The sequence below is a fragment of the Gallus gallus genome, chromosome 5 (assembly GCF_016699485.2).
Source record: "Gallus gallus isolate bGalGal1 chromosome 5, bGalGal1.mat.broiler.GRCg7b, whole genome shotgun sequence".
Lineage (NCBI taxonomy): Eukaryota > Metazoa > Chordata > Aves > Galliformes > Phasianidae > Gallus > Gallus gallus.
This window is the reverse complement of record NC_052536.1, coordinates 49,817,324-49,836,090: the sequence shown is the minus strand read 5'-3', so window position 1 is coordinate 49,836,090 and position 18,767 is coordinate 49,817,324. Positions and strand designations below refer to the sequence as shown.

The 18,767-nt window shown below is 51.2% G+C and overlaps 1 protein-coding gene and 1 long non-coding RNA gene across 5 annotated transcripts; one reads left to right on the top strand and one right to left on the bottom strand.

Annotated features, from left to right (window-relative positions):
• Positions 1-28: 28 nt before the first annotated feature.
• On the top strand, positions 29-7,726 carry CKB (creatine kinase B). Of its 4 annotated transcripts, none has more exons than XM_015287304.4 (8): positions 29-105; positions 1,413-1,600; positions 2,071-2,225; positions 3,086-3,218; positions 4,069-4,240; positions 5,735-5,858; positions 6,597-6,786; positions 7,362-7,726. In XM_015287304.4, the coding sequence occupies exons 2-8, from the start codon at positions 1,423-1,425 to the stop codon at positions 7,538-7,540; spliced, it is 1,131 nt and encodes a 376-aa protein (XP_015142790.1). In that variant the 5' UTR covers positions 29-105; positions 1,413-1,422; the 3' UTR covers positions 7,541-7,726. The 4 variants fall into 4 exon arrangements, with proteins under 4 accessions (XP_015142790.1, XP_046797439.1, NP_990641.1 ...); XM_046941483.1 differs by having other exon boundaries at positions 1,413-1,655; NM_205310.2 differs by lacking the exon at positions 1,413-1,600 and adding an exon at positions 802-1,014.
• Positions 7,466-18,438, bottom strand: LOC107053557. The gene is made up of 2 exons (XR_001466920.4): positions 12,403-18,438; positions 7,466-11,402 (listed from the first exon to the last, which is right to left on the bottom strand). It is a non-coding gene; the product is annotated as an uncharacterized LOC107053557 (long non-coding RNA).
• Positions 18,439-18,767: the final 329 nt, after the last annotated feature.

Here is an 18,767-nt window from a genome sequence, read left to right as displayed (position 1 = left end):
TATATAAAAGGGGCGCGGCGGCTGACTCGGGGCTCCACTCCGGCTTGGGCAGCGGGTGGGTGCGGAGCGGCCGCTGAGGTCCTTACGTTGGCTGTGGAGCCCTCGGTAAGTCCCGGGGCAGCCGAGCCGCCTGCAGCTTAAAGAAAAGAAGAAGGAGACGATTTAACTTTTATAAGAAAAATGTATTTTTGATGGTGTGGGTTGGAGCCGGTCCGGCCGGGAAAGCGTCGGGGGGAGCGGGATGCGGCGGGGCGGCGCGGGGCAGGTGCCGGGTGCGTACCGGGTGCGGCCGCAGCTTGAGCCGGAGCCCCGCTCTGAAAGCAGCTCACCCCGGTATTTAGCAGGGTAGTTACATACGGTCGCCCCAGCCGCGTCCCCCGAGGGAGCCGTCCGTTGTGTAACGGCTCGCTGAGCACTGCCCACTCGCCCCGGTCCCCGGCTCGGCGCTGCCGGTACCGGCACCGGCCGCGGCGCTCCCCAACGGCCGCTCCGCGGGGCTCCGCCGGCGGCTGCTCCGCCGCCTCCCCGCGCCCTGGCCGAGCCCCGGAGCGTCCGGACCGGGATGCTGAAGGATGGGGCGAGGTTTGCGGAGCTGGAGAAAGTTTCCTTTTTTTTTTTTCTCGGTTTTTTTTTCTCTTTTTTTTTTTTTTTTGGGCCCTTCCTCCTTGCCTGGCCTTGAGGAAGGTGTTGTGGCAACGAAGGTGCGGAAGGCGCGGGTGGAAGCGAAGCCAAGGTGACCTTGCTTGGTGCCTGGCGGCCTCCCCCGGGCCCCTGGTGATAGGCTTCCCTCTCTTCCCCCAGTGACTGCTGTAGGGACAGCCATGCCCTTCTCAAACAGCCACAACCTCCTGAAGATGAAGTACTCCGTTGACGATGAGTACCCCGACCTGAGCGTGCACAACAATCACATGGCCAAGGTGCTGACCCTGGACCTGTACAAGAAGTTGAGGGACAGGCAGACTTCCAGTGGATTTACGCTGGATGATGTCATTCAGACCGGGGTTGACAACCCAGGTAACGGCGGCACCGTTAGGACTGCAGGGCGCTCTGCTCTCCCTCCTTCCTGGAAGTGCTCCTTGACAGCAAAGCAAACCCCGCACGCTCCGAGGGACGGCTGTGCTCCTCCGTGCAATCTGACACAGCAATTCCCAGGCGCTCCCATTATGTAACTGCTCTGCTAAATACTTCAAATCCCAACCAAAAAAAAAAAAAAAAAAAGCAAACGCTCAAATGTGTTCTCATTTTTATGCAACCGGGGGGAAAAAAATTCTCTGAGCTGTGTGGGCTTACCCGGCTGTTCTGAGCTCGTCTGTTCCAAAGTGGTTATGTGATGTTCTGTAGCACTTCTATGAAAGCAAGGGGGAGCGGATGCCGTATACGTGTTAACATTACAGTATTTATTTTTACTCTAGCAATATCAAAATGGCCCAACTAAATAATCAGAGGCTGCCTCCCGAGGAGGAGTACCCGGACCTGAGCACCCACAACAACCACATGGCCAAAGTGCTAACCCTGGATTTGTACAAGAAACTGAGAGACAGAGTCACGCCCAGTGGCTTCACCCTGGATGATGTCATTCAGACTGGGGTTGATAATCCCGGTAAAATGCGCTGAGATATTCTGTGGGAGCCAGCTGAAGTACCCGGTGCTTTTCAGTATGGTGACTTAAGCTAAGCTCGTGGAGGTGGTGTTTATGAGCAGACTATGAAAATGCGGTTCTGTCTGTAGCAGAGCGAACAAAGCGATGCATGCTTGCTCACAGCAAAGCATGCTAAAGTGTAGTTCTATCTACGGGTTTGCATTAGCTAGTAAAATTGGATGTGCTGTGCGAAATTGCCCTAAACCAAAGCTTGACAAGAGTGTGGCTTAACGGCAACTGCTGTGGTTTCCCATAGCACTGCATTTGACTAACTGGATGAAATGTAAAATGTAGGGTCTCCCAACTGCTCTTAGGCCAGTGCATTTCTAAGTGAGTAGATCTGCTGTGAAGAAACTTGCCTGGTTAGTGCTGTGCTGGAGTACAGCTGAGCATCACCCAACTTAGCTCTTCTGCCTTTGTTACCACTCCAGGCCACCCCTTCATAATGACAGTAGGATGCGTAGCTGGCGACGAAGAATCCTATGAAGTGTTTAAGGAACTCTTTGATCCGGTTATTGAGGACAGGCACGGTGGCTACAAACCAACTGATGAGCACAAGACCGACCTGAATGCTGATAACCTGCAGGTATACGTTTTTGTTGAGCTACTGATACCCACTGATCTGAGGCCTGGGGAAAGCTGTGAGCGGCTGCCTAAACGGATTGTTTGGGCTCTGTCCTCTCTCTCTCATCTCTCGCTGCCCGCTGCAGTCTTACTTAAGAGCCTGCAGCAGTAGGTTGTCAGTAACTGGGTAGAACCAGGCAGCTGACAAGCAGGACTTGCTTCATGTGCTGCTGCAATGTAAGTCATACCAAACACGTTGAGCACGTATTTCTTTGGGCTGTGCTAGTTGTGTGAAACAACCCAGTCCCAGGGCTGTTAGAAATCTTAACTCTTCCTACTGTATGATGTTGTAGGCTAAAAATCAGCCAGTGGTCTCGTGTTATAGAATAGCCATTGTTACGGCTGGAAGTAGAGGTTTCTGCCCATCTTACAGACTTCAAATGTTATTGCAGTCTCTGGGAATTCCAACTGCTATCCTGGTTGGCCTGCCATAGGACATCTCAAAAATGAGAACGCTTTGACAATAATGAGTAACTCTCATTTGCAGGAGTAAACACCTACCTAAGCAAGGATTTGTCTCGTGTTGATACCTCTAGATTGCAGAGTGAAAGGAGTAACAGAAGCCTGGGATTTGGGTCTGAGATGGGTGTAGAACTGATGGTATCCCTATCTTCTAGCACATAGTTGGTAGTCGTAGTCTTAGCCTCAAAACAAGGAGTTTGATACTCTCATACTTGTTGGAAAGCTGGAAAAAATGGTCCTGAAGTACATCGTATTAGAGGACAACTAGTCAGTCTCAAATATGAATGCACGTGACCTGTGTGTATTTAGGGTAAGCATCTTAGCAACAAGGCAGTACTGACTAATTTTCTGATCTTGTAGGGTGGTGACGACTTGGATCCTAATTACGTGCTGAGCTCTCGTGTGAGAACTGGCAGGAGCATCCGTGGATTCTGCCTTCCCCCTCATTGCAGCAGGGGAGAGAGACGGGCTATTGAAAAGCTCTCTGTTGAAGGTAAAGTGTTGAATCAGGCAATGAGGGGAAACTGCTGACCTCGTCTAGGCAAGGAGGTGCTCTGTGCAGTTGGAGAATGGAGGCGGTTGGCAGAAGCTGCCTTCCTCAAGGCTTAACTTGAATGTGGAACCTTCCCTGAAAAAGGCAGCTTGGATTATGGTTGCGTCAGCGTTGCAGTCGGTACTCAGAGCAGGAACACATGTCAGGGAAGTTGGACTGTATTAAGTTGACCTTTGCTGATCTTGGAAGCTTCTTTCTGTGTGTGGGGAAATAGGTTGGTTCATCACGGCTCAAACCTGAGATGTAATAGGTATGGAGCAACCCTAGGGCTTGAGTCATGGTTGCAGTATTTTGTGGCTTCTTTTAATTGACTTTTATTAATGTTCAGCTTGCTTAGAGGTGTAGTCCAGCTCTGAGAGAGCTCTAGTTCTCAGTGGAACTCCTCAGCTGCAGTTCTTTCTGTTGCCTCCCACCTACTTTAAGTGAGAGGAAAGGATACTTTCTCAAGGTGCTATCCTGTCACTGTTCCAAGACTTCTCAAGGGCAGGGTAACAGTCCTTGACGAGAATGCTGCTTGTTGTATATGTGACCTTGATTCTCCTTGGGAGAAAGCACTTCACTTCTACAGTTAAGCAGTAGTAACGATCCCATGCTTGATGTAAAGGAACAAAGACTGCTTGTTTCTGCCTGGAAGGATACAGCCCTAAGTTTGGTAATGCTACGCAAAGTCATTGCCATACAGATGAAAGCAAAGGAGGAACCAACAAAAGCAGATAGTTTGAATGCCATCTCTAAAGTTCTGGGAATGTTTATAGTCTCTGCTCCCATCCTAAAAGCACCTCTCTTTCAGCTCTGGGCAGTCTGGGAGGTGATCTCAAGGGGAAGTACTATGCCCTAAGGAACATGACTGATGCAGAGCAGCAGCAGCTGATTGATGATCACTTCTTGTTTGACAAACCTGTTTCTCCTCTTCTGTTGGCATCTGGGATGGCACGAGATTGGCCTGATGCCAGGGGTATCTGGTGAGTATATGCCCAGCAGGGAGAGTTGTGTGAAATCCCTGCAACAAAAAGCCTTGAAATTTTGGTTGTGGCTGATATAATTGGACAAAACAGCACGTTGTGAACTTACGCTGCTGAATCTAATGAGGAACTTCTGCGTGGTATCCCCTGGGGAAGCGATATCTGAAAGCAGAACTTGCCCCAAGTGCTAGTGTGCACTGCTTTGGGCTGGTAGGAAGAAGCCAGCTTGGCTGGCCTATTGCCAGAGCCTGTCCATCCTGCACAGGTTTGCAAAGCACCAAGCAATAACTGGAGCAACTTAGGGAAGTAGATCACTTCTAAAAGAGTTAACGTTCTGCTACATTCAGCTCTCGTACCATGAATTTAGAGTAACTAAGGTAACAAACTACGGCATGAACTTAACTGAGTCTTGATACCAGATGCATAGTTGCTCCTTTGTAATCTCATTGCTTTTGTGTGCAGAAACTCAGTGATGCCAGACTAATGTGGTGTTACCTTATTAGTGGTATTTTTCCTCCACCAGAGACTCAGTGGCATCAGTTGACTGATGCAGGGGTATAGAGAAGGATTCTGCTTGTCACATGTAGGTCACCTACATAAACCTGCATCTCAGGAGCTTCTGCAGCATAATTAACTTGCTCCCCTATAAGCCAAGGGTTAGTTCTTAGCTGGAATGCTTCAAGCTTATTATTGTAGCTGCTTCAATAGATGCAGAGGAAACATGCTTTGTTTCTGTAGGTCACCTTTAAGATTGCATCATCTACCTGCAGATTGCCAGCGTTAGATAGCGCTGTCATCTGAGCATGGCTAACGTACAGGTTTGAAGTGTGAAGTCTCAGTCTGTGTAAATAGCTTTCATCAGATACTAGTTAATTCTTACTGTAATCAAGCTGAGAAATCATCAGTGTGATACGTGTTGACCAGCTGCAAGCTAGTACAGAGGGGCCTTTGGTATTCAGAGGTTTTTGTGGTATCTCTGAAGAGCCCCAGATCTAAATGAGTAGTGGAAACTCACCTTAGCTCTCTTAGAAGGTACAAAGGGCAGCCTAACAATGTGATAATTCTCATCAAGTCCTGGTTAGTCACTGTCAGCATATCTGTGTGAACATCTGTCTGTGGGTCTGCTTCAATGCCTGTATTAATTGCCCTTCTGCAAACTCTGAACAGATCAAATCTCCTAAATTTGTGGACTTGAACATGAATGAGGTGAGCAATGACTGAACTCTTAAGTTTTGATGCTGTTAACACTGGCTAATGTCCTGCTATTACTTTCTGATATGGATAGATACAGGCCACTTCCAGATACCTCCTGACTAGAGTAGGGTAAAAGTACAAGCTTAATTTTGTTAGTGCTTGGATGGAGAACAGGGAGATAAATTTCTTTGGAGAAGCAATTAAACGAGCCTCTTGGAAGCTACAGCAGTGAGTAACTTGGTGCTACTGAATCTGTATTGAAAACATCAAGTGAGACAACAGGTCTGTCTTGTCTCCTAGGCACAATGACAACAAGACCTTCCTTGTTTGGATCAATGAGGAGGATCACCTCAGGGTTATTTCCATGCAGAAAGGTGGCAACATGAAGGAAGTGTTTACTCGCTTCTGTACAGGGCTAACACAGGTAAATCAAATACTGCTTGAGCTCTGGGTCTAAATATTAATCTGGTTAGAGCTGACCATACAGGATCTTCCAGGCTGGGAGCATGTACACAGGAGGTGACAGCCTTCTCCTTTGTTCTGCAGGGTGCTTCTTTGTAGTTTGGGTTTCTGGGAACATCCTGATGAGATCCTCTGCTTTGAGGGCTCTGAAATGCCTGTACTGGCAAAGCTTTATGGCTGTGAAATCTGGAATAAAACCTCTAATGTGACACCTTTACCAAACTGTACTTAAAGGATCTCTGTGGTTCTATAAAATGTATGTAGAGACCCTGGGTAGGAGGAAAAAATTGCTTAAATGTGAATGGGTGACATTGGACAGAAGTTTGTAGGCTGCATGCTTTTCTCAGCTTCTGGTCTTGATATCAGCTTGTGCTTTACCAGCCCCTTCCCTAATCCTAACAGATGCACCAGTTTGACATGTACTCAATCAAGCTTCCCAGCAGATAGCAACTTCAGACTTTACAGTGTAGCTTGAACTTAGGCTGTCTCGCTGCTGGGAGCAAGAGTAAGGCCTTCAAAAGCCCCTCATTGGTGACCCTCTTCTACAAATGGAGGGGGCCCTATGTAACTGACTTAAATAATCTGCTCAAACTGTTGTGGCTGTTGCTATGCAACTGAAGCTGTAAATGAGCACTTAATGGATGACCTACATCGTTCAGGCAGAGAACAATCTCTAAACATCCATTCTCTCTATTTATAGATAGAAACTCTCTTCAAGTCCAAAAACTACGAGTTCATGTGGAACCCACACTTGGGCTACATCCTGACCTGCCCATCCAACCTTGGAACGGGGCTCCGTGCTGGTGTGCACATCAAGCTACCAAACCTTGGGAAGCACGAGAAGTTTGGAGAAGTCCTCAAGAGGCTTCGGCTGCAGAAACGAGGCACAGGTGAGAGGTGGTGATACAGTGATGCCCCAAGCAGGCTGCCTCTGACCAGACAGCAGTGAGAGCCTGGCTGCAGCCGAAGCTAATCTTGGTTCATGCTGACAGTGCCTGACAGACCATCCAGAAGGGACCCTTCTGAAGCGTGTGGGGGGACAACCAAGTATTAAAAGTGTAGCTTAGAAGAGGTGGAGATGCTGGTACTTTGCTTAAGCCTTATTATATCCAGCTTCTGAGCACTCTTAGGCATATCCTTCCACGTGGTGGTGTGAGCAGCAGATAAGGTGAACCTAGTGGGCCTGTTGTAATCGGGAATGGGGGTTTCTGATTTTTAACTTCTGGCGAGGGTATAGCTACAGCAAGTCCTTCTGAGTGCGGGTTAGATTACTCATGGGTTAAAAGAATTAAAAAGTGGTTCATGTTTCATCACATTCAGCTTTATCTCCCTGAAGGGAAGAGGAGGTGGTGGTAACTTGCAGAGAATTGTCTTTCTGTGCTCCCACCTCTTTCTGGTGAGGGCAGGAAGGCAGACTTACTGGCTCAGGCAGCGGTCAGCGTACTAATTAAATCTCTTGCTCCAGGTGGTGTGGACACAGCTGCAGTCGGAGGGGTGTTTGATGTATCCAATGCTGATCGTCTTGGCTTCTCTGAGGTAGAGCTGGTGCAGATGGTGGTAGATGGTGTGAAGCTGCTCATTGAAATGGAAAAACGCCTTGAGAAAGGCCAGTCCATTGATGACCTCATGCCAGCTCAGAAATAAAGCACTTTATTCTCATGCTTCCTAACTTATTGGATGAATAATAAAATGTCACTCCAATTTCAAACCCCTTGGGTCAGAGCCCACTTAGTTACACTGTAGAGAAGTCTTCCATCCATCTGTGTTAGAGTTTATTTTTTGATGGCTGAAATGTTGTTGAAAATGAAATAAACTGTTGTTTTGGCCTGACCTGCCTTAGATGTGTTAACTGAATGTCTTTGAGGTCTAAGTGACTTGCTGTTCCTGGTAAGCTGAACTGATTGGTTTTAGGTGCTAGCACATCATCCTGGCTGTGCTGCTGTAGTCTGCTTGGTGGGGTTAGAAATGTGCTTATAGCAGTGTCAAAAGCAAGCCTTTAACGTGATTGCAGCTGCCGTAAACCTGAGAACTGGTGCTAAACATGAGTCACTTTAAACCTGCCCTACCTTGAAGGCTTCAGCATATGCATCTGCTCATGATGAGTGTAAGCTGTCATTAGCCTGAGTAGGGCAAGCCAGACTGACTCCTGCAAGGGAGGGGATCTGGGTACAAAGGGCTGCTGCTCAGAGTCATGTCCTCCTCATGCTGTAGGGCAAAGCTCTGAGGTCAGACTTCAGCTCATAATACCACCTACGCTATGCTAGTTTGTTGGGAAAAGATCCCATCTCCATGCCTGTGGATGTGAAGAGGGTCGGAGTAAGCAATTAACTGGCTCTTTTGGGGGTAGAGTGGGGCAGAGCTTAGACTAAAACAATGCTTCCAGCTAAGCTCTCTGGGTTTATGTGATGAAGAGATGGGGGCTCCAAGTGAGTTACAGGAAAATATCATAACTGCTGCTTTGCTCAGCTTGTTCTTGTTGCTCTGGGCTCCAGTTGCCCTGTGAACCTCAAACTGAACAACACAGTCACATAGAATGTACCAGTTTTTTTTTTTTTCCAGCCCTGGCCTGGCTTGCAAGCTCAGGCTGTTCTCAGGGTGTGAGATTGTAGTGCTCTGTTCTCCAGGACGACTGTAATTTGTACATGTATGCTCGCCGTGGGGAAGATTCCCCTTATTAATCTGCAAGAGCCCCTTTTTTTTCCAGAAGCAAGCAGTACTGGACCCTTAGCAACAACACCTTTTGTAGCTCGTGCAACCTGGGAAGCAGCTAACACCTGCTCAGCAGCCCTACCCACAGCTAAAATCTGGGTTTTACAGAGGGAACGTGATGAAAGGTCGATGCATAGCTCTGCAGCGTGCAGCTTTATATATAGCCTCGTGTAGATAACTGAAGCTTGCTTTTGTAGAAGCTGTGATATTTCCAAGGCTGTGATTGCATGCTGTCACGGAGTTCAAGTGATGGCTGCAGTTGGGATTAGCTGAAGGCTTGTGGGAACATCTCGGATGAGACTTCTTTTAAATGCAGCTCTGTACATTATTCAGGTTTAGGTGGATGGGGGAGAGGAGGCTTGTGAGAGCTGGGGGGGAAATGGTGCTAGAAGGAGCTGATGAGTTGTGTGTCCTTCAGATCTTCCTTGCTGTGCTTCGTATCACTGTCCCAGAGACCATGCAGACAGCTGGTACTGCAGCTTGTAATCAGGGAGCACCAATTTAGTCATGCCTCTCTTTGAGACATTGTTATTACTGCAGTCAGCAATTACCCAATGTAAGGAGGTGCCTGAAAACTTATCTGTTTTTTTAGTTACATTGGCTGCACTAATAAGGCTGTGTCTCTGCCTTTGTATCTTGTTTCCCTTATGCCCTTTGCCTATCAGAGCTGTATCTGCTCACCTGGTTTTAGCGGTGTGAGGCAGGACCCAGAGCTAGCTGACAAACTGTGGGAATGGCAAACTAGTCCTTAATGCCTGCATCCAACCAGAAAATACTGCTTTTTTTAATTGATTTTCTTTCCCACCCACCACCTTCGCTGTGTTTCCTCCTGTCACTGCTAAGAGAAACAAGACCACGCTTTTGTTTCAGCTTGCAGCAAGCAAACCTGGCATGGTGGAAGGCTGGGCATGGTGGAAGGCTGGACATGATGTCCTGCTGTGGTTGCTGCTTGCTAAAAATCTATGCTCGAGAGAGAATTAAACCTTCCACCCGCTTGTCCTGATGCCATGAGGGAGCAGTGCCAAGAACCTAGCTGCAGCTCACTGTGCCCTGTGTCAGGGAGGCAATGGCCTCGTCCTGGGGGGATCAGGGGACAGGCAGCAGTGGCTGGTGTGCCTAATGCGGGGAGCTGCAATTAGCCGTGCTGGCAGAGGCACCTGTCAGCCCAGCACATGTGAGAGCAGATGGGGGGCTGCTGGCTGTAAGGCAGCACCGGTTGTGTTGCCCTGTTGCACAACTTGACGTGTTCTCCAGTCTCAACACGCACAGCTTTTATGGCGTTTTCAAGGGGAATTTCTTCCTTTTAATCCCCTTCTTCATCCAGATGCTCCTGCCTCCCCCTAAGAGCCCCTGCAGCTGCCTGCTGCCTTCCCAGCTCCTTGCCCAAGGAGCTGAGCTCTTTGGGAAGCTGTTTACTTCTCACGTTACACTTACTGGCAGCAGGCAGCCCATAAACGCTCCTTTTATCGTTTTTATGCCATTTACTGGGAAATTATTCACGGTGTTTTATCCATTTGTGGGCTAAGCCACAAATGGCGACAGGAGGTTGATCCCGAGCATGGTGCCATGGGGCAGGAAGCTCCCAGCCCTGCCACAGCCTCCCTGGGGCGGCAGCTGAGCGTGAAATAGGGCCACGAGCTGCAAGAGGTCCCAGCATCCAACGGTGAGCTGCCCAAAGTGGGTGGCTCCTCTCTGTCCCGAAATCACAGCCTGGGGACAGGTGCCTTCACCTGCCAGCTGCACAAGGCTGCGATGCTCAGCTGTGCCCTATCTACAGGCCAGGGCAGGGCAGGGCTCACCTCCAGCTTCCCGTTTTTGCTCAGAAGGAAAAGGAGGGTGCTATTGCCCAATGGCTCTGACACCCACATGGCAGGCGGGCCGTCAGCGCTCAGCCTGCATCCAACACTTGGATGAGCGTTCCCATATTTTACACAACACGGAATATCTCAAGTGGGAGCGTTGGAGTGATTTTGCTCCACCCACACAAAAATGTGGTGGTGTGGTGGGCAGGGCACGCTGCTGGGAATAGGGATGGCATCACAGCCTTTTCATCTCGCTTTGCTTTTTACCCAAGCAGCAGCCGGGAGGCTCCTGTGGCTTCTCCACGTTCCTCTGGCTGCTCTGCCTTCCCCTTTCCTAAAAAATCCCAGTTGCTATTGATAGATGCAGCCCAGCCATCCACCCTCCATATGGATATCTCTGCTACCATCTCTAGAATTAGCAATTAATGGAAAATCTGCATTTAGCAGACAGGGTAAAGATAGGTATCCAAACCTACAGAGGTGTTCACTTTCTTCTTGCAAGCACTGCCAAGAGCCTGAGATACCGTATGTTACGTATAGATGTATATATGCATGCATATAGCATTTCAGATGGCAAAAGGTCCCGTGCTCAACAGCAGGGAAATGGATAGCAAGGGTACCTCTCAATCCTCAGACAAATGGAAACACCACGGTGGGTTTTTTTAATCAAGTCAAAGGTTTCAGCATAGTGAAACTTGCCTAGATTACTCAGGAATGCATGAGACCCCAGCAGGTGAGCAAACATAACCTACCCAGCAATCCGTGTTTGTTTTCCTCCTGTTCTGAGCATCCTGTGTGCTCAGAGATCCCCAAGCCATGGCAAATGGTTGGGGCTGTTGGCACGGCCAGCTGAGCCCTCCCATGCTGCGGGATGGACAGCAGGACACCAGTGGGACATCCTTGCAGAGGGACGGCGTTGGGTCGGATCGCTGCTGTGCAACTGCCTCCGAGTTGGGACTTGTCTGGGGAAAGCTGACTGCAGATACCGTGGGAACCTGTATGGGAAGAGGATTGCAACGGGCACAAACACCCATGGCCCCAGAGAGTCTGCTCCTTGCCACGGGAGAGTAAGAGCAGGCTTCTCTTTGTTTCTATAAGCCTTCTTTTTAAGGCAAAGCATCGCCGAGCATCTTGCTTCTGAGTACCCTGCTTCCATCCCTCTGCCTTTGGGATGTGACCAACAGCGAGCCGCGAGCTACGTGTTTTCTAGCACTCAGTGGTTTGCTTTGGTCTTTTTTTGGTGCACGTCTTTATTTATTTGTTTTTGCAGTGAGCCCTGTGGTTTGCAAAAAGACTGGTCAGCAGCATGGAGAGTGTGCAGCTGAGCATGGGGGAGCTGCCAGACAGGGACTGCAACAGCTCCTGCCCCACCTCGCTGGAGCAGGGAGCCAGGGGCAGCAGTGCCATGTAAGGGGCTCTGCTGCTCCAGCAGCTCCTTGCAGAGGAGTTGCATAAAATGACCTTTAATGGTGATTCTCTGACCTGTCCCAGGTTCTCCACAACTCCTGCAGGTGTGGGATACCCCTGATGGCAGTGCTGGAGAGCAGCAGAGTATCACTGGGGAAAAACAGCGCTGCTTGGACACCAGGGTGATGGGAGTGCTGACAGGCTGTGAAGCTGCAGCAGGGCAGTGTCCCCAAGCAAAGCTCTCCGCCACTGTGTGCTGCTCTTTGCAGTTTTTAAAAGCAGACAGAAGGTGCAGTCTGCTTTCCTGATGAGGAATCGAGACCCTGGCCCTGGGGCAGTGGCAACGAGAGGACAGGGAGTGGGCAGTCAGCTGGAGCCCCCGGAGGGGCACTGAGCAGCAGATGGCCCGTGTGCCTTTTCCAAATACTTTTACATAATCAGTGTTAAAAACAGCAATGACACGTGTCCACATTTAGCTGACCACACTCAGCTGTCATTTCCTGCTGTACCTGTGCACTCTCCTTCCCTCACCCCCCTCCCCGTCTCCATTCTGTTTGCCATTGGTGTGGCTGCGTTGAGTTTTCTTACCCTTTAGCTCCAGATTGAAGTCTCCACCGCAAACAGCTCCTCCAGAGAGCCATCACCTCGATTTGTTCAAAATGCCCTGCTGATGGGCCTTTCAGCTCCCATCATTCACATCAAATTAACACTAACCTTGAGAAGGAATCGCTGAAAACACACATTAATTTACTTAAAGGGATTTTGCATTACACACACATCAAGAAGATACGGAGAAGCAATGAAATGCATTTATAAAACCAAGAGCTATGTGGCTGAGCATGGGAATGGCTATTAAAAAGGTTCATTCATAACACCAGGACTGGGATAAAACACTTTGTGCCTGCTGGCTGGATGCTAGGAAATACCTCCTGGGCTCTGGGGAGGGGGAACACTGCTGCATGCAACCCCCTCATTGCCACCACCCTCCCAAACACAAGCCCCCACCCCTCGTTAACCTTCACTTCTGACTTCTGTTTGCGCTGCTCAGCACCGGTTAATACTGAGCTTAGAAGAAAACCCAATAAGCAAAGCACTAAGCTTGGAGCTTGGCACATCACGGCCCTCGGTGGCTCACTCTTGGCTGTGGTCCCCTGCCTCCCTGCTCACCTTTGGAGGGGAGGATCACTCTGGTCACACCTCCAGCACAAAACAGAGGTTAAATGAAATGAACCTCTCCCCTTAGCAGAGCACCTCTCGTGCACAAACTCGTTCACAACCCTGGGCAAAGGTTTCAGCCTCATACTTCTTATTTATGCCCCTCGTAGTCCGTTCCTTCCTCCAGATTAAAGAAACAGAAGTAAAAATAAAGTAGAAAGATCCCAGGGGAGATCAACCTTTCCTTTCCCTGCTGCCTGCCCTTCAGAAATAAAAAATCTGCCTGCAGAACATCTCCCAGGGACTGAAATCTGTATGACACACAGTGAGGGGGGTGAAGAGCCTGCTGTGGTGCTCTCCTCGCTCCTCCCAGCTAGAGACCCCAGTCCCCCAAAGGTCACCTCCCACCAGGGAGGGCTTTTCCAACCTTAATGATGACAGTCCTGCAGCAGGCCCTCTCCCAGCCCCCCAGCTGCAGGTGCTTTGCCCTCAAAGCCTGGGGCTTGCAGTGAGCAGGACAAGCAGCTGGACTCCACTGAGAATAGCCTGCATGAGGAAAGGGGAGAAAAGCATGATGAGCCAAGGAGGGAGCCCATCAGTGGGTGACAGTGCAGCAGGAAACCAACAGCTGGAGCCAGGCTCCCCATCTCCTTCTTTTCCTCGTTCTCATGGAAATGGGAGCGATGCCCACACACTTCACTGTTTTTGCTGCTTGCATTCTTGTTCACACTTTGGCATCTCCCTTCCCGGTCCTGCAGGGTGCAGGGAGCAAGGTAGGCCACAGGAAATGGGGTGGCTGCAGGGAGCAGGTTAGGCCTCAGGACAGGGGAAGGGCAATGGGGAGAGGGCTGCAGCCCCAGCCCCACACAGAGGCCCTGAGGAGCTGGCAGCAGCTCCTGTGCCTGCCATAGGTCATGGTCACACTGTCTGAGGGCTGGGAGACTCAGGCTGGAAGCTCTTCTCTGAGCAGACACAGAATATTTCCCACTGAATAAAAATATCTCCCCTGGCCGTAGCACACGAGACAGCAGCCCTTCTACTAGAGACTTACTTCCAAATCAGGGCATTTCGGTTCCCCTTCTGCCTTCCTGCTTCCCCCGTGCAAACTCTGAATGGGGAACGCTCCTTTCTGCCTGCACTAGAAGCAGCTGCCCGCTGTTCCTATTAAAGGACATTGTTTACTCTCCAGGCTGCCCTGGTGCTCGCACACGATGGAAGCAGAGCCTGGCAGAAACCCTTGGCAGCACATCAGGAGCTTGGGTGCGTTTGAGGATGCTCGTGCTTTTGTGAAAGGTGTGGCTCTGAAGCAAAGCAGGGCTGCCCACAGCAGAGCTGACAGGTGCTTTGTCTTTGGCTCAGGCACAGCCAGGCCCGATCAGCAGCACATCAGCCACCTCCATCCCTTCTTCCCTTCCTTCCAGCTCCCCCAAGGCAAGGAGCGGCAAAGGCTCATCACAGCAACAGATGACTTTTTCCACGGAAACAGATGTCTGCTTCAGCCGACGGGTTGTCTCGGAGCTGAGCTCGATCCCACCTCTTCTGATTGTCACTGCTGCCGTTATCTCCATAGCTGCTTTTCCTCCAGGCTTCCGCTGCATCCCTGCTGCAGGAACTCTGCACTTCAGCCCTGCCCAGCACCTTCAAAGGGCATCTGTGAGACCCGTGCTTCCTGGTAACAAGTGCTCCTTCCCTCAGATCCTAGAACCACAGAATATCCCGAGCTGGAAGGGACCCGCAAGGATCACTGAGTCCAAACTCTACGTCAGCCAGCACTGTCCCGAGGCTTCTTCAACTCTGGGGACTCCCTCTGTGCTGTGTCACACATAGGGAGCTGCCCAAAGGAACATGGCCACAGAGACACCAGCCCCACAGAGCTGCTTGCTGCCCCCTGAGACCCAGCTGGCACCCCCGGAATCCTCAGGGAGAGGCAGGAAGGGAAGCAGAGGCTGCTTCCAAAGCAGAGGGTGGCTTCGCTCCTTCTCTGCCAAAGGAGAAAACATTGCTTGAATTCAAGCGTGTGACAGTCCAAGCAAGAGCCAACGCTCCGTTTTTCCTGGCTTGCTGCTAGGAAAGGGATTCACAAAAAAGCTTGCTGTTTCCTTCTGCGGTGGTGGTGGGATGGTCACAGTTATTCAGCCAGAGGGACTTCAGGACATGTCTCCCAGCTTCAAACACAATGATCCTGGGTTTCTTCTCCTTGCCCTCTTTCCCAGCATGCACACAAGACATATCTCTGGTCCTGCAGACACGGCTGGACACTGTGTGGCCATCGTCCAACTGCCAAGAAGAGAGGCCCATTTCAGCGCTGCTTTCAGCAGCTCCTTTAAGCGGGGTTGCAAGAGACTTTTTGGCTGCCTGGAGGCACGAGAGGCCAATGATCTGCCCATTTATGACCTCCAAAAAGGATGGCAGCAGCTTGCCCACGGGACAGATAAGCATGGGACTCGTGACTCATTCCCAGGGATGAGGAAAGAGAAGGTGCCTCCTCCCAGCTCTTTGCTGAGCTGCATGACAGTAATACAAGCTTGGAAGTCCCCCTGACAGTACCCTTGGATGCCACGAACCTCCTTCTCTTCCCTTGTCCAGAGGAGAAGCAACTTCAGCAAAGTTCCCACCAGGCCGTGAGAAGCTGCTGCTTTACTCTGCTGAGCAGAAAAGGTGGGATTTTCTCAAATGACTCTGCTCACACCTATCAACAGGGAGCTTTTGTTGTCCCCACGGCAGCCTGCCCACGCTCCTCCAGACAACTGAGGCAGCCAGGAAGAGCTCTAACTTCAGACTTAGGAAAGTCTGACTCTTTCTGCCTTGTGACAAACTTGCACAAGCATCACCAGTCACTGTGTGTGCAGCCAAGACCTGCCCTTCCTCTTTTGCACAGCCCCCGGCCTGGCCAGCACAGAAGGTCTTTCCAAAGCATGGCCACATAGCAGCCCTTGGAACAGCATACAGCCAGCTAAAGGAGAAGTCAGTCCAGCAGCTTGACAAGAAACCATGGCTAGGAAATGTGCTGGCTCCAAGCCAGCCTGGCCTCAGGCCAGGAAAGAGAAATGAAACCAGCTGAGATAGGAAGAGGCAGCAGCAATGGTTAGGCAGCATCCTCCACCCCGTGGCACACCCATCACCACTTAGCTCTCGTTACACGCTGTAGGCAGGCTTCAGCCTGCGCTCTGCCTCTCGGCATCTCTTGTCCTCTGCATACCACGATCACAACGTCTGCGTGGATCGTCCAGAGCGAGATGCCCTGCTGAGAGACCCCGTCGCCCTGACAGGCAGATTTCAGTGCCTTCCCTGAATCCCAGCCCACTCTGGGATTTTCTGCACCGCAGCTGCTGAGTGGGATTGCTGGCAGGCCTGTGTGTCTCCGATGGCATCAAGGCATCACAGGGCTGTGTTCTAGCTCCTCCTCGGTTTAACACCTACTCTCCTTTGCTGTGTGCCCCAGAAACACGGGGAAAGGAGGCCACACGCCTTTTAGTCTCAATAGCAAATTGTACAACAACACGCAAGTGCGGATGACTCGCCCCGCCCCACTAAGATCTGAAGAACTGGTTTGGGAGCTGAGGGCTGCTGCTGACCACACTATTGGTGAGCACTCCAAAGGTTTCTGCATCAGCACGGGTGATTGGTCAGGGTGCCAGAGAGCAGGCTGAGGTCCTCCTGAGCTGCACAAAGGGCATCTTTACTGCAGGAACTGCCTGTGCTTTTTGATTTGAAAAAACAGATGTATTGTGTTGCCTCCAGCACACCAAAGTGGATGCTGAGAAGTGGGAGCTCCTGGATTTGCTCCCTTCCCCCCCAGCTGCAGGGTGCTCAGGCTGGGCAGGGGACACAACTTTAGGCTTAGCAGTCCCATCAGCAAACAACCGGATATCATTCTATGAAAGCTCACTCCAGAGCTTTGGCTGGAGCAGGCTGCAGCTCAGCCTTGCAAAGCAAGGGTAAGACATTACCATTTTCTGGCTCCAGGCACACAGTCCTTTCTCTAATGAACTGTCAAGGTTAAGCACTACCAGCAGGAGAAAGGAGAGCCCCTGCACAGTGCCTGCACCACCCCTGTTGTCTGCGATAGAATATGAGGAAATGGTTTCAAACTAAAAGAGGGTAAATTTAGACTGGATGTAAGGAAGAAGTTTGTTACAATAAGGGCGGTGAGGCAGTGGCACAGGCTGCCCAGAGAGGTGGTGGGTGCCCCATCCCTGGAGACAGCCGAGGTCAGGCTGGACGGGGCTCTGAGCACCTGATGGAGCTGTGGGTGTCCCTTTTCAGCGCAGGGAGTTGGACTGGATGGCCTCTAAGGGTCCCTTCCAAATCAAAGGATTCCATGGATCCCTATCAGACCCCATTTTGAGGTCAGAAGTTGGCCTCGTTTGTCCTCGTCTTCTGCAATGCCTTACCCACAGGGTTGCTGCATCACCAGTGAATTTAGCAGCACAAACCTCCATTTCTCCACCCCCAGACAACACTGCATGAGAGGTAACGACCCACACATCTCCAGGCAGGGCATTTGTCTGAGCAGTACATAAAGGCACAGGGATATGTTACAGCCATGAGTGTAGCAGTACAGCCAGCATAACCACTGATTTCACTGCAGCAGCACGGTGATCCAGAGCCTTACTTTCAGGGCTTTGGTTTTCCATCAGCAACGTGTCTATGTTTGGCTCATTCCAGATATAGGAATATCTGGAATCCCCTCGGCTGCTAAATGAATGACACTCAGCTCTGCAGTCCAAATGCTGCTGCTCCCAAGTCATACAGAGAGCTGGACAAAGACATCATCCAAGCGACAAGAGAAGGGAGGGACAAAATGTCCACGATTCTCACACGTTGTTGGACAGGAGGGGAGGGCAGAGGCAGTGATGTATCGATGAGATGAGCTAAGTTGGATGCAGGCAGGTTTACAGTGTTCCCCTTAAGCTTCTCATTTTCTTTCCTCTGCCCTCAGCATCTGAAGCCAGCAGTCTCCAGGTGCACAAATGAGCCCTCAGCTCCAGCGCCCTGCAGAATCCGTATTCTACCAGCATTCCCCCAAGCGCAGCTCTGTGCTGCTAAGCGGCCTTTTAAGGAGAGCTGCCAGCACCACGGATCAGCTCCAGCCGGGAGCTTTAGCACTTTCCCGGAGGGACGAGCTTGTGTAACACACGCGGTGTGAGCACACGTGGCCCCGGCTGCTGGCTCTGCCCTCCCTGTGACTGAGGACCTACCAGCTGTTAGCTCTGAGCACGCATCCCTGCGCGCCCTGTGAGCCCAGAGAGCCTGGAAGGGGGAAAGGGCCGCCCTCGTGCAGCCCTAAGAGCTGTCTGCACCACCGCGAAGCACGCGGGAGGCTTCACGCCTGAGCCCAGCAGTCAGCTCCGCGCACACAACTCACCACCGCTCTGCTCTTATTTGAGCACCTCCGTCTTCCAGGTGGAAGGAATCACCGCAACAGCCGGGGTGCTGAGGCGGCACCTCTCCCGCAGCCGGGCAGGCAGCGCTCCCTCACAAAGAAAGAGCGCGAAACCCGAGCGCGAGAACCGCTCCGCGCCTCCTCTCAGCGGAGCCGCCCGGCACGGCCGCAACCGTCAGCCGCTGCCCGAGGGCGACCCCGCGTGGCCGCCGCGGGTATTGCCGGGGCCGCTGCGCCCCCGCGCCCCGCAACGCCCCCGCGGTCCCCCGCGCGGATCCCGCGCCTCAGAGCACGGCTGCGAGCGCTCCGCGCACGGAAGCAAACAACGTGCAAAAACGGTGCCCTTTCGAAATCAATACCTTACCTGCCAAGGCGTTAACGGCACGTACAAGTGAAAACGAACGCGCAAGTG